At 39.6% G+C, this 25,265-nt stretch overlaps 1 protein-coding gene across 2 annotated transcripts in view; it reads right to left on the bottom strand.

The window, feature by feature from the left end:
- Positions 1 to 25,265, bottom strand: part of PLCB4 (phospholipase C beta 4) — a 91,534-nt gene that overhangs the window by 45,233 nt on the left and 21,036 nt on the right. For both annotated transcript variants that reach the window (XM_034060876.1, XM_034060877.1), the window contains exons 7-21: positions 25,061 to 25,142; positions 24,245 to 24,345; positions 23,568 to 23,625; positions 18,421 to 18,529; positions 16,177 to 16,387; positions 13,660 to 13,753; positions 12,932 to 13,011; positions 12,402 to 12,486; positions 9,858 to 9,948; positions 8,877 to 8,972; positions 7,314 to 7,411; positions 5,690 to 5,725; positions 2,945 to 3,086; positions 2,243 to 2,327; positions 1,908 to 2,032 (exon numbers count right to left, since the gene is read on the bottom strand). In XM_034060876.1, the coding sequence (XP_033916767.1) occupies positions 1,908 to 2,032; positions 2,243 to 2,327; positions 2,945 to 3,086; positions 5,690 to 5,725; positions 7,314 to 7,411; positions 8,877 to 8,972; positions 9,858 to 9,948; positions 12,402 to 12,486; positions 12,932 to 13,011; positions 13,660 to 13,753; positions 16,177 to 16,387; positions 18,421 to 18,529; positions 23,568 to 23,625; positions 24,245 to 24,345; positions 25,061 to 25,142 (1,493 nt within the window). The remainder of the gene's footprint in view (positions 1 to 1,907; positions 2,033 to 2,242; positions 2,328 to 2,944; positions 3,087 to 5,689; positions 5,726 to 7,313; positions 7,412 to 8,876; positions 8,973 to 9,857; positions 9,949 to 12,401; positions 12,487 to 12,931; positions 13,012 to 13,659; positions 13,754 to 16,176; positions 16,388 to 18,420; positions 18,530 to 23,567; positions 23,626 to 24,244; positions 24,346 to 25,060; positions 25,143 to 25,265) is intronic.

The raw sequence follows: 25,265 nt of genomic DNA, 5'->3' as shown, positions 1-25,265 counted from the left end.
TAAGACTGTCCAGAATAATCGGTTTAAGTAAAAATTAGATACTGTGTATATAAAACACACATCCAAGAAACAAAAGGAAGCAATAGGAAAATTCCAGGTTTCTTCACAAGAGTAACAGCTTTACCAGCCAAGCTGAAGCCCATACTGTGCTTAGAAAATAGTCTCTCCCTGAATTCAGAAATACCTAGTAGCAGAGAAGCATCAGACTGTGACCATATTAAGTGCCTAGGATGGGATTTCCATCATCCAACTTTTGGTATTTACAGTATAGATGTCTCCATTTCTGCTAGAGATCTAGAATCACTCTGAATAACAGAGGGATGCAGGCTTTAACTAAGTGCCTAACTAAGGCAGACACATAAATTATACTCCGACACTGTCTGTAACTGATGCCTTAAAGAAAGTGAGATGAGTATCACACTGGTTTACTATGGGCTTAATTGAATAAAATACCACAAAAAGAAACCATAAAGATCACAGCAGCATTGCTTAGTTTCAATGCTTCAAGCATCTTGAGTTTTATTCAATGCATTCAATGTTATTATGGCACTTGCATATACACATCGTAAACATGTAATTACCCCCCTCCCATACAACCCTCTCCCAAACATGGGAAGAAATAAAACATTTTCCTGCAGGTTTCCAGCTACACTAGAATAAAATATCCTTCTCTAGTGATACCACAGGTATTCTCTTGCCCAACAGACTGCCTTCAAAAGGGAACTAATTCTTTTCTGTACATTCTCCATTACACAAAATAGGAGATTCTGATATGCTTGTATCAGTTATTTGCTTTAGTGGGCAGCCTTAACTTTTACTTCCTTAATTAGTCTTCACCCTGACAGCACAGTTGGATCATAGAAGATGAATACAGGAAAGCTGATCACTTCATACAATTACCATTCTTATTTTGCAATATAATGGGTCTGAGAATGATATGCAGTGGGCAGAGGCAGCACTGGGAGCAGAATGAAGCTTGCACATCTGCTCTGACCTCTGTATTGTGTCCAGTGGAAAGCTTTACAAGCAGTGTATTCCTGTACAGCTTCTTCCTACTTCCTCAGCTGGGTAAATCAGTACAAAGCTTTGCAGGATAGAGCTGAGGATATGATCATTAGGAGTGTCTGCAGTACCAAAGACACTGTCTGGGAAAGGTGGAGACGGAAGCAAACACAAAAGCACTATCAGCTAGAAAAGAAAATGGAAAAACTGGTCTGTTACATTTATGACTAAAGACATTCCTAGATTAATTAAAAACAAGGCAAAGCAAAACACAACAAAAAAACCCTACCATGTTACTCATACTCACGCCTTCACTGAACAGGGACAATACATCTCCTCTCAGTTTGCCCTGTGGAGAGGCATTTACATTCCCTGGCATTGTAATTCTCAGCTGGGATCTCAGACCCCATTCTTTGATGCTGAACACCACTCACAGTTCACAATAACTGGTCTAGAAATGCATTTGGCACATACCCCACATTGCTTTTTACCATCTTAATTTGTACACTCCTTCATTCTGGGTAATGGTTGGACTTGATGATCTTAAAAGTCTTTTCCAACCTCATTGATTCTATGATCTTTACTTTGCAGACATGCACTGAACTGTGCCAAAGCTGTGTTTTGTGAAAGAAGCGATTTCCGTGTAACCGATGCCTTTAGTGAAAAATTATTGATGTGAAAAGCTACAGGACTTGTATTTTTCCATGAAAGTGGACTGAATTTTCCTCCTATATATGGCTTTTTTATTGCTCCTTGTCTTACGCTTCCGTAATTCCACCCCACTGTATTATTTAGCCATATGTCCGTTTCCTCAAAAATGCCAGAAGCAAATCCATGGCATCTGTCTGACAGTTACTACCCAAACCATTCTTTAGGATTGAGGTCCACTGGTCGTTGCTGCCTACCTGGGGTCTGATAGTTCAGTGAGACCATCTGGCAGCCAGCGTTCCAGAAAATTTGAGGCATGTAATTACTGGAATCCACTCGGCCTCCCTTTGGGTATATCCGACTCATTTGTCGTTTGTTATAACTGTGTAATTCATCAAGGAAATTGAAATAAAAACATCATAGAAATATATGTTCATATTCTGGTAACTTCAATATTTCTTACATTAATCTTAGTGTTTTTCATCCTATGAGCTACTTTTCCTTTATAGACTTGGAATACTGCAAATCTAGAAAGGTGCTTGGTTTATCTGTAGCATTAGTAGAGATGCGGTACGAGGAGGTGAAAGGATACTTCACAAACTCAATGGCATGGGTCTTCAAATATCCTAGTCCGACTGATTCATTGAAAGAGGACATATTATGATGAATATTACGTTCTAGAAAGAAATACAAGACATTTTAAAACACTTCTGTAATGATGAATCAAAATCCAAGATCATGCACTACATGTAATAGCAGGATACGGTAGTTTCTGGTCTGTTTCCCCATTATCTGCCACTCAGAATCAAATTACACTGAAATTTCAGAGTATTTCTGACTTCATTTTTTCTTTCACTTCACTGGGCAACCAACAAAACTTTCATTTGTGGTTTAGGACAAAATTGTTATTCAGAGCCAGTGTTGTGTGGCTAGATAAGGCAAAACAACATGATAAATGGTCTAGTGTGCAGGACAAAAGCAGCAGCTAACTGCTGACCACTGTGACAATCATGTTCACCTTTCTTTACAGAAAGATGAACTAGAAAAAGCAGTTTAGCTGGAAAAGCCTATAGAATATAATCAACCTCAACAGCTTCAGACTCTCCCAGTAATTTAGTGACTCCATGTGGATGACCAATGGAATAACATGCTAACTTTACATTGAAAGACGCAGAGCTATGATGGTCATAAAGCTATAAAAGCCTTACGCCATTTCTAAGCTTAGAAAACGTAGAGATAAAAAAAATACCTAGAATAAGCAAATACTTTTATTTCATTCAACCTTTTATGTTACCTTCTGCTACATCGAAACCTTGAAATTTTACAGGTTGAGCATAGTTGACCATTGTTGATAAATATGGATGTATATTGGTTGTGGCACCTACATATTTGTAAGATGCCATCCACGCTTGTTCATCTTCAACAGTTACTAAACCCTGAAAATACACATTAAAAAGAATAATCACTATTTGGGTGTGTAAATACCATTGTTGGCATTTTCAAATGATACAAAATTATACCCAAATCTGCAGAAACTTAAAGAAAGTGCAAATTAGTACAAGAAAAGTGGAACTTTAGTGTCACAAATTAAGACATCTTCTTACTGTTATATACACAACAAACACGCTCATTGTTAGACACATGCAAGAGGACTAATGATAGAAAAGCTCCTAAGCAGTGGGTAAGTATTACATGATGTTAGTAGGATAACTTTAGGATAAAAGGTAAAGATTACAATAGAATGAGCAATAGTGGGAGAGAATGATCTTTCATTGTCAAACAAATTCCTAAGAACCATGATTTAATATACATTTCCTTATAGCTGTAGTGGAGTGAAGCATACATGGTACTGAGTAGAACTTTCTCAACACCAGAACACAAATAGGTTCAATTGCTAATCTTTACTAACGAAAGCAGACCAAAATATAGGGATTACAACCTTCACTGGACAAAGAGATGTCACAACATCAACAAGAGACACCACATGCTCATATTCCTAGCTGCTTAAACTGATAAAAATCAGAATCCATCACCCCCATAAAGATGCACTATATTTATAACAGAACTTCAGAAGCTTTCTACAAGTATCTCATTTGCTAGAAACCCACAACAGAAAGCACTTCTGTGCATCTACCTGCCCAACTTTTTCCTTTCCCTAAACCAGACTGAAACACATTCTTTTCACTGAAACAAAGGAAAGAAAAAGAAAGGTCTCTGTCAATCTAAGCAAACTCCACCAGTCTTACTGCTCATGGCATTTTCCCCACAAACGTTTTCACTTGTTCTCCTACCAAGTGAAGCAGTTACCAAAACATCAAACCTCCTGCAGGCTGGCAGGGAATGTCTGCAAGGAAGTATTAAGTTTTTATAGTACAGCTTGTTACTTTTAGAGCGCAACTTGTGTTTGTCACAAAGTTCTCCTTCAATATTGTATCAGCAAGCCGTCAAGAACAAGAAGCACTTTGCAAATCCACTTCTCATGGAAGAAGAATGCAGTTCACAGAGTCTACGCTACTGCACCTCATTTACTCAGGAGATGAGAGTGAAGGAAATGTGAAACTATCTGCCAGTATAATGGGCCTGTCATAGGGTGCAGACACATTTCAAAGAATGAATACCATGTGAAGTGAAACAATTTATGCCTTAATATCAGATGGTTATAGTCCCAAGAAACTGCAGAGAACAGCTGAGCTATCAGAATGAGTCTGGGTACACACTTATATGTGTGTATACGGACTTTTATGTACATTTTAGACTGAATTAAACTTCCACTGGCCCATGAAATGAAGCTGAAACCATACTTTAATGCAGAGTTATCAGGGCTCAATCCAACTGCTTTTCAGGAATCCACCTATCAAGGGGTTCACAGATCTGTTTCCTGAATATGCCAAATAGCACATCCCTTTATTAGTAGAATATAGGCACTTTTTGTTACTTCATCAATATTTGTTAATAGAGTTTAGAAGAAATTCAGGGCAAATTTCTTCAAAGGAACTAGTTCTATTCAATGTCTTCACTGTTGGAAGGGAGGTAATTCAGGAAGAACTGACCACTAACCTTCTAAAAACCAGGCTCCTTCAATGTGCCTCTTGCTGACTTCCCAGAATTGATAATCAGATTTTACTATCTTCATCCATAAATGTCTAAGCAATGAATCACAGTGAAAAGGAAGTCAAAGGGGATTATCCATGCGTTAGTGCCAACGCAATAGCACCCTGCAGACCGTAGCTGTATGACTGCTTTAATGACATACTGGCTCTAAGACACTGTTCTAAGACAGTCTACTTGTCATTGATTTTATCTTATTTCCCTGGAGACCCATAAATTTTAGAGTAAATGGGCTATACTCTTTGTGGTGTTCACATCTTTAAAACTGTGCATTAGAAAGGGGTAAGGATGGAATGTTTCTTAAAGCCTGCAGAAACAAAGGAATGGCTACAACAGCATGTGACCCTTTAAAGGGCTAGAGAAAACAATGGGGGAAAGCTGATATCCCTGCATTATTTAGACCTCCCCACCCCTCAAGAAAAGAAGTAGAACCCACTCAGAAAACAACACAGACTGAAACAAAGTGTGGTTAGAACAGGAGCAGTTTTAATGAGAGAAGGAGGAGAAAGGAGATGGGAAGAGTCTTACAGAAGGGATTCCTGGGAGAAGATAAATGCAGAAGTCCCAGGGGAAAGTGAAAGGAAGAAAAAGAGAGAGGAAAACAAAGTGCAGACAGGGTAAGGAAAGAGGGGGAAAAAAAGTAGGAGGGATGATGCACCTCAACGCCATTCAAAGAACTGCTGTTTCCCAGTGCATGACATCTGAAACTGAGATCAGACACTTCTCAGCAGGCAAAAATCATGCACTCCTGACTGTCCCCAAATATTCTGACAGTCCTGATCCCAGTATAAAAGTGCAGGAAAAGAAACCTTAGATGAGTGCTCTGCAGGTGCAGTGAAACTGAGCATTGTTAATCCATTAAGAATGCATGGTAAGTATGTATATTATATATGAAGCAATAAAATAAACTACATAACATCCTATGTGTCACCTTTTTATTGTTTTCTTGCTCAGAATCTTCAATAGCCTAAGGGGAAAAAATATATATACATTATCCAAAGACAAAGCAATAGGAAACACAGTAAGGGAAAAAAAAACCTCAAAAGGTTAGCGTATTTAGCAAAAAGTACATCCTTTTCCACCTTCCTGTTTGGCTCACCTGCCCCATACACTTGCAAAAATATTCACTCTCAAATTTGGGTACACAAGACACAAAATGCAATAACTGATCAGCAATGGGAATAGAAATGGGCCAGACAGTTAAGCCCAGACTAATGTCATCACTAGATGGGAACAGAGTTTCAGAGAAGGAAAGAACTTCACACCCAGACAACACATAAAGTCATCTTTTGTGGATATGCAAACTGCCCAGGCTCTGCAAACTTAAGGGTTAAGACTGCTGTAAACTGTGCTTTAAACATGTGCATTTGGAAAAGGCCTATCTCAAGATGTTATTTGCAATGGGACTGTCTGCTGTCTGTCTTCAATTACAAGCTCCCAGTACTGAGAATCTTGAAGCAGATAAATGTTGACCTGGCACTGAATGTACATTCCTAAAGAATAAAGATTGAGTCACTGATCAGCAAAGAAGCAGAGAAGTTACCCAAGGGCATATGCTGAGGATGAGTGACTAATCTGAAAAAACGAAGAGCCTCCAAAACACTCAGGTAGTTAAGGACCAGCTCACTTAGTAAGTGAAGCCAGTTCACGAGCAATGAAGTTAAATGGTACTTCAGTGGCGAGATTCATAAAAGTCCTAAAGAAGCAAAGATGTTGATGTGAAGAGGCACCAGGAAAGCAGGTCTGATGTCTTGGTGATGCTGCTAGAGACATACTATCAAGGGCAGTCTGTGCTACAAAAGATTTTCTGTAATTGTATTTCTCTCTGGAGTAAGATCCAAAGACAGCCAGGCAGAGAAGAAAAGGCCAAAATACTTGACTGATAGAGGAGCATGGTCTGGTTAGGAACCTTAGGGCTCACATGTGGGGTATTTTCTGTAGCAAGCAGTAATAATGCCTTCAGTGACAGTGAAGGCTTAGTTTTGAATTCCAGTCAAGTAATAAACTGTATTAAATCAGGTATGAGTGGAATAAAGAGAACTCTCACTCTACCTGCCAGATGGCTCTCCAGTGTAGCCCCACTGCTACATCACCCCACTAGGGAATAACCGCCCTATTTTGCCTTTATTGCTATAGGTGGGAGAATTCTACCCTAAGAGTTAACAATAACAAATGACCCAGGGGACCCTTGTAACAAAGACACAGGATGTAACCTTGCAAAAAAAAAACCATTGTTGAGCAAGGAAGCTGACAGTCTACTTCAGATTAGGGCTCTGCAACTGAGATGCAAATTAAAATACCAGAGGCAGGAAACTGCTTCCTGCCTTTGATGAGTATTTTGACTCAAAATCTCCACTTGTAACTGTTTCCCTCCATACTGGTTGTTTTCTCAATGAGTACTCGACCTGAACAAGCAGGCTACAAAACTGACCCTACAGGTTAGGAATCTGAAGATCTCAGGTTTGACTCTTCTGACACGTAACTGCAAAACAGAGTGCCTTTTACACCCACTTCCATGGAAAACTTCCAAAGAAATACGTAAGAAGCAATCCCACCTTTTTGACACTGATGGCAACAGCTTCTTTTTGACCGTAATCATCAGTAAGGTCACTTCCAAATTTGTACTCCGGATGAGCTTCTTCTTCCTGGTCAGCTGCACAGAAGAGAAAAAGGATCAGTGCAAGAAAAACCACAGCAACTACTACTTTTGTGGGAGGTGTGAAACAAATGGCAGCTGAATACACAGGTTTGGGTTTGGCATTTCTTTGAGACAGAAATAATATCCAGGGTATTAGATTTTTATGGATTAGCAATAAATTACAGCCAATGCCTGAGATTCTTACAGCTTTGACATGGTTAGTAAGAGAAATTAGATTTACTGTTATCTTTGAAGGAATCAGTAATTTGCTTAGGAAAAGCATAAAAAAGCCCCAACCCAACAGGCTTGGGGAAATAACAAGAAACGAAGACAAAGTTCTTTATTGAAAGATGTAAGGTTGCTAGTGACCAGGCTCCTCGTGCATGGTCAGTCTCCTTATGTCTCCTACTATATGGAATAACTTTCATTTGCTTTTAAGGTGATTTTCCATTGGAACCTAGAGCACTCTAAGAAGCGAAATAGGCCTCTTACAAACTCAAAACCACTAACCATATTATTCATGTGGATTTAAACAATAATTTTGAAAACACTTATTTGGGTCTCTTAGTAGTCTAGCACATAATTAATGACCCAGCACAACAAGAACACTATTAGAAATAAGCATTCCAGTGGAAATCAGCCTGCAAAACAACAGAATCACCCCTGTGCTCCTTTATCACCTGATGAAAGATACCAAGAAGCCCCTCCAAAAAACTGACGTACTTTAGTCCTTTTTAGCATTGAAGGGACAGATAGCAAGAGTTGGATCACAAAGAATACCACCTTTCACAAGGGCCTCTACTGAAGCTTTATGCTATTTAAAATAGATAAAAATTAACCAAGGAGAGGACCAAGGGGTAGGCTAAAGCTGGGATGTCCAATATGACATGTGTCACCGTGGTCCAGCCACTTGCCAGTGCATGATTTGACTCTTCTGAAGGTGGACATCTAAAACAGACAAGGTGAATCACACCCTAGATATGTCTATGTTTCTCTGTTGGCCATAAAAACATTCCATATCACTGGCTCACAGTTAGATGTTTATACTGAAGATATCAAGTTTGGCATCCCTCATTTTATCCTTATAAAGTATAATGCAATATTCCAATCTGACACGGACACAAGTATTAAAAATAGCAACAAAATCTGTTTTCAAAGCAAAGGTCACAGCTTCCCAGTCTCACACACACAGTGACTTGGTTGCTGCTCCAGTATCACTTCTGAACAGTAAATGGAAGTTACAATTACCACCACTATCACCAGCTGAGCTTACACTCCTACAACAGCCTGCCACAGAGCCTGCAGCTGCTGTAGGTACCCAAGATGAGATGGTAAGTCTGAAGGTCTGTATAAACGGTCCTGCATTGAGTCCAGACTTACTGCTACTGCCACAGGCCATAACATGCATACTAGCTGCTCATGCTGGCCTACTGATTAAACACAGGCAATGTATGAGAACCTTTCTCTATGAAATTCTCACCACTTTCTATTTCTTCTTCATTATCATCCTCTAGGATATTTACAGGAGCAGCAGTTTCCCCAGCCTCCATCATCTTTTTCAGAGCATCAAGCTGTTCTGTTAATAAGCAAAATAAAAGCACATTAATCATTACACAAACAGTTTGTAGCACAAAGAAATACACAATCATAAATAATTCTCTTAGCTATTTTTCAATGGGTTGTCTATGTTTTCAGTGAATAAAATTTTACAGAGTAATAGCATCATTAGACATACACTGGTGTTAGAGCTGAAAAATGGTCAGTAAGGGCTGTACCCAATGCTTAGTAAAGTTAAGAAAAGTATTTCCATAGACTTCAAAGTCTTTGGAGCAAGCATATTACTTTCTCAAACAATAAACAGACAGCTATCTCTTCCCTGCTTGATCTATGCAATGGAGGCTGCTTGGATTGTTAATTGTGTTCCCATGTGCATTCCAGTTAGCATGAACACAATCACGTATGACTGAAGTCAGTGGAAAGTCTGCATGACTATCTTCAAATGGAGAAGGACCAGGGTTCATCACTACAGCCACAGTGGAAGCTGATATAGCAACATTATTCTTATTGAAAAAAGATAAATATCAGAATTGGCAAAATAGCAAGAAAAGCAATTTGAAATTCCTTTTCATTTTATGCCTATCCTGGAAAAACACAGCGATGCAAACATATCAGTGTAGGCAGAATTTACAAGAGATTCTATCTACATCATATTTTAGTTCAACCAGCAATCTGATAAAGTCCCAGGATTACATTTCTAGGTCTATCTAGTCCTATGCTAGATGCTGGTATCAAGGCTTAGACTCTGGCTCTCATAAGAAACACAAGGGCAAACAGTGTCATTTACATATAACTCATATTCTTCCAACAATGAAGTTCAAAGAGTTTGAAAACTTTAATATCACAGTCTATTTGTACCTATGTGGACTTCTGTTTAATTTAATACTTGATGAGCTTTACTTACTTTTTTCTACTTCAGGTTTCAGCCTTTTATTCTTTATGAGAATCTTTCTTTTGAGATCATTAGGAGAAGGTAAGGCTTTACCTGGATCAAGCTGTAAAATAATTTAAAGAAAAGGTTTAATAACAGCTATTTGGCCTTTCTGTATCCCTGTTTGGGATTTTGATGTTAGGACAGCAATGGTAAGGGCAGTGAATAAGCAAGTGCCTCCTCAGGCACAACCTTGGTAGGTAGTGTGACCGCAGCTATATTTTCTCCTCTGCTTCTTCCCAATCCTATGGGAAAGCTGTGCTCAGGTAGATGTTGCTGGTTGAAGCCAGCACACTGGGCTCCAGCCTATGCCATCCTCAGCTGCACTGGTCAACATGTCTCCACCTCTCTCCTGCCTAGCAGTGGTCATGGATGTGACCTTCATGCAACTCTTCATCAGAGGACTTCCTACATTCCCTCTCTCCTGTGGTTCACACACAGCCCACGTCATAGTTTAGCCCATTATCATTTGATCTCTAAATAAGTCACCTTTTATGGCACCTTCAAGCTGAATAATGCAAGTGAGGCAGCTTGTACATTCTTACAGAGTAGAAATGAGCTGGCACTGGTGAATGGAAAACTACCCAGTCCTTAGCTAGGTAATGAAGACCGTTTAGGGCTACAGGGTCACATCTTTGGTATTTGTGAAAGGCAAAGGCAAGTTTCACATACACAGGGAAGTACTACTGAAAGTATTATTGTTCCACCTTGGGGAGGAGAAAATACTGAGAAAAAAGAAAAAGTACAAACCCTCTCATTTAAGGCCCATCATAGAACTGAGGCTAAGAAACAGAGATATGGGTATGGTAATTAGCACCCTCTCCACCTCAGGCTTGCTAACATTATGCAGGCAGTTGCTAGTATAATGGACTATGGTTTCCAGTAAATCTTAAGTGATACAGGAGAAGATGTTTTCAGGACTAGCAGAAAATCTTAGTAGAATTATTTAGATATTCTCCTGAAATCCAACTCTGAGCTATGCAGAAGCACCATTAGAAACAAAAGAACAAAGCACTAGGACCTGAAACCAAATAAAAGCAGCAGAAGTGACAAATAACAACCCAGGGAAAATAAAACAGATGAACCAAACCCCACAAGAATGGGTGCAAACCTCCTTGCAAGAGGTAATGATCACCCGCAACCACCAGGCTGGCTCAGTCATGGGCTCTTCAGCATGTTAGATCAATAGAAAACACAACTGTTCCTAAGAGCACTTGGCTACAATTCCACTAGATGTCAGTGCCGCAGAGCTCATTTATCCACAGGCTTCCAGGATGCTAGTCTGTATCCCCAAGCAAGGCATAACTGAATGCCCACTTGGACAAATATTTGCTCTTACTTAAAACCATATCTGCTTCAGCCACTTAAGTCTGCTCTCCTCAGTCGACTCCTGGAGGTACCAAACCCCAACCACTCATAAAATACACGTTTCAAGTTCCTCTCTGCAGTATTTGCTTTGTGAGCAGCTGGGGACTGAATTCACCCATGAGGAGGAATAGACATAAAATGCAGAAGGCTCAGTAGTGCTCCACAGGCAGCTGAGGCTAAATGGTGGGCCCTGCTGTAGCTGCATAGTAGCCTTTGGCATATCTCTATTTTAGGTTTCCCTGAAAGCTGCTGGGAGCTGTCATTCATGAGGAATGTGGCAAGTTGCTACATACATTACAGGGAACATTACAGATTTAGTCCTCTGAGGACGCATTTTTCAGGGCAACAACCTAATACCCACCAAGCCTTATGGGCTTCTGTCCCTGCAACATGCAAGGAAAGCACAGCTCTGGAGATGATAATGCCATGTTTACCCAGACAGGAGCTGAAACCATTAGGAAATATAAGGCAGAGTCCTCTCTGCTGTGGTCCTGCACAGCACTAAAGAGCATCTGCAAGTTTTGGGTGGCTGCTGGCAGACAGTGAGCATGCTGTTCAGGAGGAATAGCTGCAAGCTCTGGGTAACAAGCTATTGGAGTCTCAAATATTGTGTTAGTGAAGGAGTCTCCTGCCATGCAGGAGGGTGAAGCGCATGCAGATTACAGAGCACTTGATAGTCTAAATGAGACTGCAGGGAACCCTTTGTGCTTAATTGAATTCTTAATGCAGTAGTGGAGCCCACCTAGACTGCAGGACCTGATCCGGAGCATGAAGCATGCAAAGTGAAGCTGAAAGAAGAGGTTTCCTTAGCTGAGACCATGCAATTCATAACTAAGTGGGTTTTCAACAGTGAGTATTACTTTCAGACTTATGTACGACCTGCAAATACAATGTATGTGTTGTATTTTATGTACGTGCTGATACTACATCACACATCAAGGGGATGGATTTCCCCAGAGCCCTGTACAGAAGAGAATAAACAAAGCAGATAAGGAAAAGTCTGTACCAAAAAGTACAAACACCTAAAATCACTAGTCATTTTTGAAAGCTTAGGACTGGCAGTGAACAGCACTATAGGTGATATGATCCTAGTTTATAATCTCTTAAATATATCTAATATAAAAAATAGACTGTCAAAATATAACATACTGGATGTGTTTCTAGAGGCTGCTTCAACAGGAGATCTCCAAAAAGATCTTCACAGTATTTTGACATCTTGTACTGTTGATATTTGCTGGAAAAGATGATGATGGTTAATCTTTAAATGTAAAAAAAGAAGAACCACTATTACTCAGCAAAATATAATAATACAAAGTATATATGCAGACATCCCAAATTATACAGTGCCCACTTTCTCTCGACTGAGAAGTATTACTTTCATTATACTGTCAATAAAAGTCTATTATCTGACACAGATGAATTTCATAAGACCAAAAAAGTAGATTAACTGAATCCCACAAAGCTAATGGAACAGCCAAATATATATTTCACAGCTTCACCACAGATAAAAATACTGCCATTATTGCACTAAGGACTGACTAGTATATGAAAGTACAGTCTCTTCAGAATACCTGCATATCCCTACAGTTTTCAAGTACACTCAAATCAGCATTTTTGATCTTTATCATGTTTCTTCTACATTGCACTACAAAAAAATAGACATAAAGGGCACTATTTACCTGCAGTGATTTTCAAATGAAAGAATGACAGGGTACTCTGATGTAACAAATGCTGTTTCCTTAATGGCTTGAATTACATCCTATGAAATGCAATAATAGGATTCAAATTAGAACAGATCAAATTATAATCATAATGAAAGAGACTATTTTGTTCTCCACCTGACCCTGAGAAACTGAGAGCTGAGTCTCAAATGTGACAAGTGAAGCCAGAACTAGAACAAACCATGTGTCTATTCTGTTCACCCATGCAACAACCTGAGCTCAGCACCCAACTGCTGCTCACTGCACCCACAGCAGTGACGGCAGCTTCACCCAGAACCCATCAATGCTACCCCTGGATCTGCTGCCATCTTCTCTTGCCAGGGAGAATTTAACTTTCAGAAGAACTCCTGCATCTTCAGACTTTTTCCACAGCTTAAAAAACTTCTCAGACAATGGAGAAGTATTTATTCTGTGGTACAATGAGCCACAGGGTGTGCAAATGTGGGGCAAAGGAAGCAAGCCTGCTCCCAGCAGTTTCTGTGGAAAGGCAGATGAAACACAGGGTGCATGATGCAAGTCAGAAATGAGCCCTAAAATCTGGGTACAAGAAACTGTGCCTATGCAATGTGTCAAATTCATAAGTAGGGAGCAGCATCTGTGTGCTGAGGAGGGGAGGGTGCCCTGCATGGATTCTTGTCTGGGGTTTCTACAGGGCTCACTGTCTTGTGTAGAGGTCAGGCACTTACCTTAAAAAGAATATCTGTGCACATTGCTTTTCCATGCGTTATTATTGGTTCTTGGTCTTCACCTTTGCCATCCCAACAGTCCAGCTCAACACACCTGAAGACCCAAGAAAAGTTATATCAGCTTCCTTAGTGTTTCAGTACAGGAGACCTACTCAGGACACATTCTGAGCAGTGATGTTCAGAGCAGGAAAGTTACAAAGCAATTCTGGGAATGAAACAAATCTTTTTAAACTGCACATGTGTAATTTCAGATTGCTTTCATAACTTTGGGTATGCTACCTTAAATACAGTATGCATGAGTTTACACCTGATCAATGATGGGTTTAGCACTGTAACACTCTTCTAGTTTATTCTCTTACTCAGTTAACTGCAACACATTCTGGTGTGTCATGAAATTAAGCAGGAAATCATAAACTGATTCTCACTGTCAGATAACCTTAATTACAAAGCAGAAACGCTTCTGAAATTCTTCAGCTGTCTTGTGAGATCAAGCTTATCTTATTCACAAACTCTCCTGACATCAACTTTGCTTACATTTGTAAGCAAAATGTTAATGATAACAGGAAGGGGTTCTATAGGTATATAGTGGGTAAAAAACGGAGTAGAGACAACGTAGGCCCCCTCCGGAAGCTTTCAGGAGAATTGGCTACACAGGATTTGGAGAAGGCTGAGGTTCTGAATGGCTTCTTTGCCTTGGTCGTCACTGGCAAAGGCTCTGACCGCAGCACCCAAGTCTTGGAAGGTGGACACAGGGACTGTGAGAATGAAGACTCTAGGCCAACTGTACAAGAGAATCTGTTTCAAGATCATCTTAAGAACCTGAATGTACACAAGTCTGGGACCTGATGAAATCCATCCACAGGTCCTGAAGGAGCTGGCAAATGAAGTTGCTAAGCCACTGGCCATCATATTTGAAAAATCATGGCAGTCAGGTGAAGTTCCTGATGACTGGAAAAAGGGAAATATAACCCCCATTTTCAAGAAGGGGAAAGTGGATGACCCAGGGAATTACAGACCAGTCAGTCTCACCTCTGTGCCTGGCAAAATCTGGGAGCAGATTCTCCTGGAAGGCATGCTAGGGCATATGAAAAACAACAAGGTGCTTGGTGACAGCCAGCATGGCTTTACTAAGGGGAAATCCTGCCTGACCAATCTGGTGGCCTTCTATGACGGGGCTACAGAACTGATGGATGGGGCGGAGCAGCTGTTATCATCTACCTGGACTTGTGCAAAGCATTCGACACTGTCCCACATGACATCCTTGTCTCTAAATTGGAGAGACATCAGTTTGATAGGTGGAGCACTTGGTGGATAATAAACTGGCTGGATGGGCACATGCAAAGAGTTGTGGTCAATGGCTCAATGTCTGGCTGGAAACCAGTAACGAGTGGTGTCCCTCAGGGATTGGTGTTGGGACCGGTCTTGTTTAACATCTTTGTCACTGATACGGACAGTGGGATTGAGTGTGCCCTCAGCAAGTTTGCCAATGACACCAAGCTGTGTGGTTCTGTTGATACACTGGAGGTAAGGAATGCCATCCAGAGGGACCTTGACACACCTGTGAGGTGGGCTGATGCCAGCCTCATGAAGTTTAACCATGCCAAGTGCAAGGTCCTACACCTGGGTCGGAGCAATTGCAGGCACAGCTACAGGTTGGGCAAAAAGGAAATTCAGAGCAGCCCTAAGGAGAAGGACTTGGGGGTGTTGGTCGATAACAAAATGAACATGAGCCGGCTTCAGTGTGCGCTCACAGCCCAGAAACCAACCGTATCCTGGGCTGCATCAAAAGGAGCGTGACCAGCAGGTCAAAGGAGGTGATCCTGCCCCTCTACTCTGCTCTTGTGAGACCTCACCTGGAGCATTGTGTGCAGTTCTGGTGTCCTCAACATAAAAAGGACACGGAACTGTTGGAACAAGTCCAGAGGAGGCCACGAGGATGATCAGGGGCTGCAGCACCTCCTGTATGAAGACAGGCTGAGAAAGTTGGGGCTGTTCAGCCTGGAGAAGAGAAGGCTGCGTGGAGACCTCAGAGCAGCCTTCCAGTATCTGAAGGGGGCCTACAGAGATGCTGGGGAGAGACTATTCATTAGGGACTGTAGTGATAGAACAAGGGGTAATGGGTTGAAACTTAAACAGCAGAGGTTTAGACTGGATATAAGGAAGAAATTCTTTACTGTGAGGGTGGTGAGGTAATGGAATGAGTTGCCCAGGGAGGTTGTGAATGCTCCATCCCTGGCAGTATTCAAGGCCAGGTTGGATGAAGCCTTAGGTGATATGGTTTAGTGTGAGGTGACCCTGCCCATGGGAGGGGGGTTGGAACTGGATGATCTTAAGGTCCTTTCCAAACCTAACTATTCTATGATTCTATAGAATAGTGTCTGACATATACATATTTTCATTTACCATACTAATACATTCATATATGCAATTATGCAATGGATCACCACCCAGGTATATTACATAGGTTTCAGGTAGGAGATTCACAAATATCAAAGGCTGTTATCTCCTGCTTCCAACCTGCATCCAGCCAAAAGCACTTGTCTGTACATCTCCACTGAAGACTTGCCGCCAAACTGCCTGCCTGTTAAATATGTATTGTGAGAGGAACTGATGAAATAATGTGCCAAAGGATGGTCCATTTCTTGATATAATTCCAAACGGTCTAGGAAAACTGGGGCATTTTCATCTGACATCAAGTATCTGCAAAATCCATCACTCGATATGACACCTACAAGGAAGAAGAACACATGGTAAGTTACTACTAGAAATCAATAGTGGGCAGTAATCAAACCGCCTGACAGAGCAGGATTTACATAGGTTTCTGCTAACACAAAAACTGCATTTACATAGGTTTCTGCAAGCAAATGGAAGCTCTCCCATTCCAGTGTTCCAAGCTGACCAGCAACTGCATCCCTGGTGCAAAATCTGCACTGAGTTGCCAGACAAAAGTATCACGTACCCACTTATCTCAATATCCTCTGTCCAGCACCACCATTAGTAGACCTAAGACATCAAAAGGATGTGGAGAAGGCAAATATGTAGTGACATCTCCTCAGAATACTCCCAGCAGTTTTTGGCTTTGGGACTTTGTGAGCCAGAAACTGTGAGCTTGCATGTACCAGGTTTCTGTGGTACTTTTCTTCCTTCTTACACCTTTAACCCTGCCCTGCCTGTGCTACATTGCTGCTAGTCAGCTTGTAGCGTGTGCAGAGGCACGTTCAACAACAACAACTGGAGGCGTAGTTGAGAACACCTACAAAAGTTCATTTCCAAAGCATGAGGAAGATCTAAGCCACCTTCAAGTTTACTGTTTAAAATACAGGTTTATTCCTTTATAATGAAAAGCAAGCCACTTCCCACAGTGAACATGGGACATACTCAGAGAACAGAACACCTTTCTCTTATGTGTCTGATTTTATATGCTTCAATGAAGTATAAAAAGTAAATAAAGTGATAAATGTTCATGAAAATAAAATAAGAATATTCTGCCATATCAGTTTTAAAGTGGCCAAGAGACTGAAGAATGATCTGGGGTAGGGAAGAAGGGGTTACTCACAAAGAGTCACTGCAGGGAGCGGTTATCTGGCACTAATTTGGAGATTGCTTTCCCTAAAGTCATGTATGAACACTCAGGTATTGTTAAGGCACAGGTTGGAGCAGTCCTGGTTTTATTCTGTTTAAGACTTCCTTTCTCTTACACAGAGAACTGCAGTAATCCTGCTTTTCATTCTGCTCCTAACTTCCTGAGAAAATCCTCTACTGGAGCTTAAATTTACTCTGCTTGGTGTCAGCCAGAGGTGAACTGTTCTGGAACGTCTTATTCCAATCCTCTCAGCTGATTCTCAGTTTTGGAAGAAGAGGGGAAAAAAAGGGAAGGCAAAACAGAATTTTTAGCTGTAGGAATATACTTATTTTGTTGTTTACAAAGAAGTTCAATGCAGAGCACAAAATAGCTTAGATAATTCATACTTCTAGTCCATCATCTAGTGGGAAAAAGTCACAAACAACAGCTGAGACTTCAGCAACTTAACAGAACTCAACAGCCCACCCTTTTTAAATGGACATACATTGGCTAGGTGGAAGAATTTGCTTTTGTAGCATTCCTAAGCAGAGAGGAGCTGCTATTTCAGCAGAATGGATAAGAACTGGGAGCCAAGTTCAACCACTGATACCTCCAGCACTCATAGCAGCTCAGGACATGAACGCTCTGAGAATGGCTTGCAAACACTTCCTGCAAGCTTCTTGCTCAACTCATTTTTCAGTGCACTCACATAAAATACTCTGTTCTAAGCTAGACTGCTGCCCTCAAGCTTGGTACCGATTATATTATAAGGTTGATGCACATCCAACGGTGCACATGGTAATTGTAATTTACTTTTTATCTTTACACAGCACCTGTACAGCTTTGCAGCCTCTCTGAGACTTTGGCCATAGCCACCTGCATATTGCCTTGTTGCTCAAAGGAGTTTGCATGCTGTTCCCTATTGACACAACCCTTAGCCTCTCCTGTTTCATGTGAGCATGGCTGTCTGTAGCCACAGTGTAACCTGGATCAGGGAAATAATCCCATAAAAAGTCATTAACTTTGAGGGGGGGATATTTCTCTGCAGGTCCGTTTCCTGATCTAGTTCACTGATGGCCGCATAAGTGCTTAACCCTGACCACAAGGACTGTAAGCTCCCTTTAAAACATTTACATGCTTCAGAATGCATTCCCCAAGTGCCTAAACCCAGTGAACACTGAATTCCTTCCCCCATTTACCTTTACTCTTCAAGTCTTCATCTGGCTCATATGTCTCAATTATCTGCATTGCTCTTTTTGTGTCATAAAAGGGGAATAAAATTTCATTGAGCCGAGGATCTCGTTGATGCTAAGGTTAGAAAACAACGTAATTCAGCAAAACATTATAGTGCATGGCTATCATCCAAAAGCATTTCATTACTGCAGATGACAAAGAAAGAAGTGGACATTTAAAAAGAAAAAAAAGAAATAAAAAAAAGGAAAAAGCCCTAAAACTTACAGACTATTCAACAGTAGCTTCAAGTTTAGACAAGAAAATGAACCTTATCTTTCATAGGCAACCTAAGAAGTTTAAGGATAAATATATTTCCAAAGAACAATCCAGTGCAATCGTATACTGGTCTCACTCTTGCTTGTTCATGCAAATAATGACTGCACGTGGTATACGTGCCAATGAGATGTTGAAAATAAATGGCTAAATGACTCCTCTTTGTCAATTCTCCCTCTTCCTAATCTGTTGTGTAAGGTCATGTGAATACAGACTTGACTGATGGCACTGTAATCACCTCGGCAAAAATGCTTGTCTACTGCAGTATCTACAGCTAAAGTAGAAATCAGAAGTAAATTAAAGCTAGACTGTAAATACAGGATTGGAAACCTGAGTTTAGAAATATGCAACTACAGATGACTGTTTGTGAATCTGGAAACACACTGTGTTATTAACTACTCAAAACCCAGCGTAGGTTCTTAATATGTACCACTTAAAAGAGCTTCAAAGGATCACCTCTTCAATTCATTAGCATTTCCAATATTAGGATTTCATAATATATGTAATATTTAGATACAGTTTAGCAGGGATTTCTACTACACTACTAAACCTCCGAGGTCTGAAGTTTTCACTAACAGTGTGCTGTGTAACTTTTGGTTTTCTCCATGCTGGGTTAGAGCTGCACACGGTGTGCCTGATTCTCCATTAAAAGAAAACTAAAAATGGAACTGAACAGAGGAGTGGCGTGGAAAAGCAGATGTAATAAAATACAGAAAGAAATATGACTGTGAAAACACTCTTTTCCCCCAGTAGGTGCACAGTTTTCAAGCTTTAGTTTAAGCAGAATTCAGAAATGTAACAAGCCAACCCCATATTGGTGATCAGTAATTGGGAGTGGACAGGATGGTGTCGATATGGCTTGGCACAGCACTATCAGCATTTGCTGTAATTCCTCATGTGTAATCTTTTGGACATTTTTTTCCATGGGAAAAAAAAGCAATATCCAATCAAAAATTCACACTTGATCTCTTTTCTTACAATCAATACACTGGTGCCTAATTAATTCCAAGAAATTACAACCAATGCCAATTTATTCATGCATTTAAGGAGGGATCTTTCGAGTAATGCTACTGACAGTGTACAGCATCTAAAATACAGCAGTTTCATTCACTACAGATCATCTGTCTGGATATCTAAGTAAAACTCAGATGAAATATGATATGAGAGCAGATGAATGCAGGACATCACTTGCTAAGCAGCACACAACAACAACACAACACTGACATGCAACAGAACAGTCTATTGTGACAAATAACAAGCTTTATACCATTAGTGACAATACACCACTTCAAAAAACTGTAAGAAATAGTAGGGAAGGTTCTTAAGAAAAGTACTCTTCCCCACTCACTTCCTTCTACAGTTAGTCATAAGCAAACAGAAGAAGATAAATGGGATAAAGCAAAAATTCTCCTCTTGAGAAAGAGCTCCAGAGTTATCAAAGGAGTCAAGAGCAAAATACTCTTCTTGTAGCAATGACCATTGCTCATTCTCAGTTTTCCATTTGAACAAAAGCAGGTCTTGCCATTTACTTAGTTTAACAAAATAAAGCAAAATTGATAACTGATGAAGTTCAAACAAAGGAAGATTGCTTACTAGTGTGTCTTGGGGAAATGTTCTACACTACTGAGCTCGTTGGCACAGGAAAGTTGTAACACAAAAGTTGACCAAAACTAAAAGCATAAAGTTTCATCTAGAAAGACAACATGCTCCATGTGTGTCCAAAAATTTGCATTTCATAGAATCATAGAATCGTTTGGGTTGGAAAAGTTCTTAAGATCATCCAGCTCTGTCCAACCTTGGCCTTGAACACTGCCAGGGATGGGGCATCTACCACTTCTTTGGGTCATCTGTGCCAGTGCCTCACTGCCCTCACAGCAAAGAACTTCTTCCTTATATCTAACCTGAATTTCCCCTGTTTAGTTTAAACCCATCCCTCCTTGTCTTATGAACCCTTGTCACTGATGAAGAGTTTCTCTCCAGCAACATTGTAGGCTCCTTCAGGTATTAGAAAGCCACTATTTACTATATTAACCAGGGCACCCTTACAGTAGGCATTCTTAACTATAAGAGGGTGAACCATCTAAAAGAATGGGAGAAGGAATGCCTGTATGGTTTTGCAAAGAGAGAAAGATCATTTAGCCTCTCCAACTTGGCCTCCAGACTCCTCTTTGAGCAGATACAAAGTGAGATACACAGTAGTTGTTTACATGCTAGAACCAGTTTTGCTCCTTGAATTTGTCCTAAGCAGTGGTAAGAAAGGTGTCCTTTTGTGGATATGAGTAACAGAGGGAGATAGAAAGAGGAAGCGAGGGGGAAGGAGGAAAGAAGAGCAAGAAAGTGGGAAAGAGTTGGACAGAAAGGGATCCCTTCCTACCTTCTTCCCAGAAGAAAGGATGAGTCCTGATCAGTCTACTGGAATTCCATTTGACAGTTGGCAGGAACAAACTCAATAGCAGTGATTTCAGTTCTTTTTCTGCCTCATTTTCTGTTTTTGAATTTTTGACTTTAAATAAAACATGACCCAGACAAAATACTTTGTGCTTGATGATAATTCAATTTCTAAAAACTGCCCCCAAGTTTTAATACTGATACACCATTAAATCAGCTGTCAGGCAGCAGCATTTAAAAGTCAGATAGAGACAGCAGGTTGGAAAAACTCCAGGAAAGCAGCTCACCCTCCACTCAAACCCAGTAATGTATCCTCGTGCTCCCTTAGAAACCCGTAACACTTAGAGCTTCTGCAGCATGCCTCAGAGGTTACTGAATTCATATTTAGGTTAAAGACTCTGTCAAGAAACTCCCCTCTCCTATATAATGATAATCATCTTTTTATATTTTCCAGCATTAAAAACCACTGCTAATTGCAGTGTTGGCCAGCTGTCAAGGGGACCGAAATGATCGCTTCAGAAGGGAGATTCTAGGTCATTTAGTGCCTTTCAAAACATGACCGAAACTTTAAACTCTATTTGGAGACCAAAAGACTTCCAGCACAGAGCCAAAGGCATTAGTTTCAGTCATCAGAACGAATGTTCTACTCTGTAAAGCCACTTCACTAATTTTTTCCCAGCTTTGGTCACCAACTAAAGGCTCAACTATAATATATCTAATTGCAAGATGTGTGGTGTTGATAACAGTGTAGCCAACAGGATGCAGCTTTCTCAAATATTGCCCATGAAATAAGACTTCTAGTTCTGTAAAAAGAACTGCTCAACCAATACAAACCTGAAAGCATGATAAAGTTTTAACTCTTTAACCAGTTACTGGAGGTAGCCAGGAAGCCCTTAAAAGTGCTGGCAGCTCTTCTGAAGCAGTTTGGCTTTCAAAGAAGCATGTTTTAACGTAATTACAGAGATCAACTTAAAAATAACGATAAAATAGGAGTTTACTGAAAAATAAGGATTACCACTGGAAAAACAATCAAAAGGTGGTATGGTTCAGTGGTGGGACAGGGCTGTGTGCTTCAAGCAATGAAGTGTATCTATCACTACAAGTGAATTGGGGGTTAAGTTTCTTTAAGGGAATAGTTAATTTAGATCAAAATGCTACCCTTTCTCTCTTCAATGCAGCAGCAAAAATGACATGGCTTAGCTACAACCCCAGTCCTGCAAACATCAAGCCACTGAGACAAAAGAACATCTCGCAGTAGTAAGATTAAGCACGTGCTCCGATATGCTAATAGAGAGAACTATGAGGATATGAAATAAGGCCCCAAGTATGTAACCATTAGTCCTGACGCTGTTCATCTTCTCACTGTCATTTCTTTTTACATACTCTTTCTATATGTAATTCAGTTTTGGTGAAGAGTAAGGCATGCGTTCCCTACTGAAAAAGAAAATTATATTGTAAGTTTGACTTATAGGGAACTTACTACTTAATCTTGATAAAACAGCGTCAGATATTTAAATAAACTTATATATGTAATTTTAAGAACTCATATAAAATACATATATATCTGTATCCATATCTATATATATCTATAAAATAGATTTATAACTAGTAAAATAATTTCAGATGGAGAGATTTTTTAGTAGTGCATCCTAAAAGATCATGGAGAGGTAAAGCAGCTATCCATGGTCCAGAAGACAAGAATCTATTGGCACAAAACCAAGTCAAATGTGTCTATTTCCCATGTGAATGCTCTTGTTAAATCTGCATAGTACATTTATTGTTGCAACTCTGAATGAGTCTTCTATAACTTACGGTGTTTTAAGGATATAAAAAAAACACCCCCAAGCCCCACACTATTGAATTACTTTGCACACTCATGATGTTATTAAGAAATATCAAATAGACTTGCCAACAACTGCATTCTGGAAATACAGCAATAAAAATATTTCCTCTTATTCTGTACATACAGGATGTTAAAAATCATATACAAGCTCTTAAAATATCCTTTTAACACTTAGATTTGTAATGTATTGAAATAATACTGTCGAGAAGAATCAAACCACTGTTTATAAAACCCTATTTCATTTTTTCTGTTATTCAGAAGGACTAGGAAATATATTTTATTCAGCTGTGGCCTACAGGTAAAGTAATTGCTTATAATAAATACTGGTTGAAACTGCACTGAATGTAACTTTTAAAACATATACAACATACACAACATACAACGTAAAACAACAGCAAGTAATCAACAGAAGCAATCCGCAAAGCCAACGTGTAGAAAGCACAACATACAAGGTTGAAGCTGATTTTTGCACCTGGATGTTACCATAATGGAAAGATCAGCGGATCAAAAGCACAGCAAATAATGGCATGATTCATGCAATGGAAAGGTTGGAAGAAGCAAGCCACTGCAGACAGACTTGTATGGTAGTTAATGTATGAAAAAGCTTACTTCATTTAGAAAGCTCACTAATTGGTCTACCGTTAAATAATCAGTTTTGTCTCCATTGCTGAAAAGAAATTTATTAGAGAATGTAAGTTTTCATATACGATGCTACAGTAGGTATGATTTACATGTTGACATTGTTGATACTTTTAAAACCACCTACTTTTCTACCTGAAGTAGCTCTACTATCTCAAAACCAACAGTCACAGAAAATATACTAACTGTCTATGCTTGGCACAGTTTATCTCCCATACTTCCTACAAGTTAACAAACATTACTTTATAAAACAACATGTAAGTCCTCCAGCTGAGAATAAATTGAGTGAAGAAACTTCTTACACTTCACATTTCTTATTTAATTTCATTAGTTCACATACTGTGTTAATCACCTAAAGGAGCAAGTTAAAACTACAGTAGTTAGTAAAGCCAATGCAAAAAAATATGGAAGTTCCAGGTGCTTCCTCTAACTCATGTAAAAGTTGCTCTAAAATACAGAGTGAACTTTTACATTAACAATCTGAGAGGGAAGGAAGGGGAAAAACATAGACTTGAGTTTGTCTTAAAGTATTGCTGATGCTACTAGGATTCAAGGTTAGACAATCTTAAGTTTCTGTCACTATTCGTTACAGACTAAAAATGCAGCAAAATGAGTTTAAAGCAAGATAATATTGAATTTGAACTTACATCTTCTTGAAGAGGTCCTCTATGTCAGTGCGGGGACATATCTTTTGGGTGAGCTCATAAAATTTCTCATAAGTAAAGGCTGCAGGCTCAATTTCATCATTCTGCAACAAAATGTAAAGGGACATTTACTCAGCAAAGGAGAACTTGTACAAAGGAGAAGAGCATATCAAGAAAGAACAACTGAGAGTTAGTTTAGCTCTTTACCTACTAGTATAGTTATACTAGGTATTATATATATATAGGTATTACCTATTATATATAGGCATTACCTATAGTATATGTAATACCTATTATATATAGGCATTACCTATAGTATAGGTATACTATACCTATTAGTATAGTAGGTAAAGATAGTTTGAGATTATCTAGTTTAACAAGTTTCTTTGCCATTTTCTGAAAACAGTTTTTACTTCATCTTTCTCACAGATCTGTTTGTGCTTATCTTCTGACCTTACAGTAACACAGAACTGAAAAACTGCCTTTTATTTCTGAAGCTTAAAAAAACCCCAAAAGTCCAAAATAACATACATTTTAGCATATGAACTTCAGGATGCTGAAACCAAGGAACATGAAGAAATGACTGAAAAGTAGCCTATTACAGAAAAACAGGAAAGACTCGTCTAAGAGGTTTCAGAACCACTCTATGGTACAGATTAAATTACAGTTCAGCTTTAGTAACCTACAGTAATTAGGAAGCTACTCATGAACAACAGGCACGTTTTTATGTGCAGCAAATGACTTAGATCACAGCTATAGATGTGAATGATTCATCGACTCAGCAGTATAGCAAAAAGTTATTCAAAACCACCAAAATACCTTTCCACTGGGAAGACCTAATTCCTTAAGTGCTTGGAAGATCACTTTTTCTGTTTTACCTGATGCAAAGGTTCTGGTAATGCTGAAACAAAAAAGAATGGAGGAAAAAAAAGAGAAACATTAGTCACTTTTAAGCAATTTGTACTCTCTTGCTTTCACTGCCAACATTTTCCTCTGGCTTCGGCTGATGAATGTAAGCATCTTC

The sequence above is a fragment of the Melopsittacus undulatus genome, chromosome 3 (genome assembly GCF_012275295.1).
Source record: "Melopsittacus undulatus isolate bMelUnd1 chromosome 3, bMelUnd1.mat.Z, whole genome shotgun sequence".
In the NCBI taxonomy this organism is placed as follows: Eukaryota; Metazoa; Chordata; class Aves; order Psittaciformes; family Psittaculidae; genus Melopsittacus; species Melopsittacus undulatus.
Note: the sequence above shows the minus strand (reverse complement) of the source record. Positions and strands in the feature narration are given on the sequence as shown.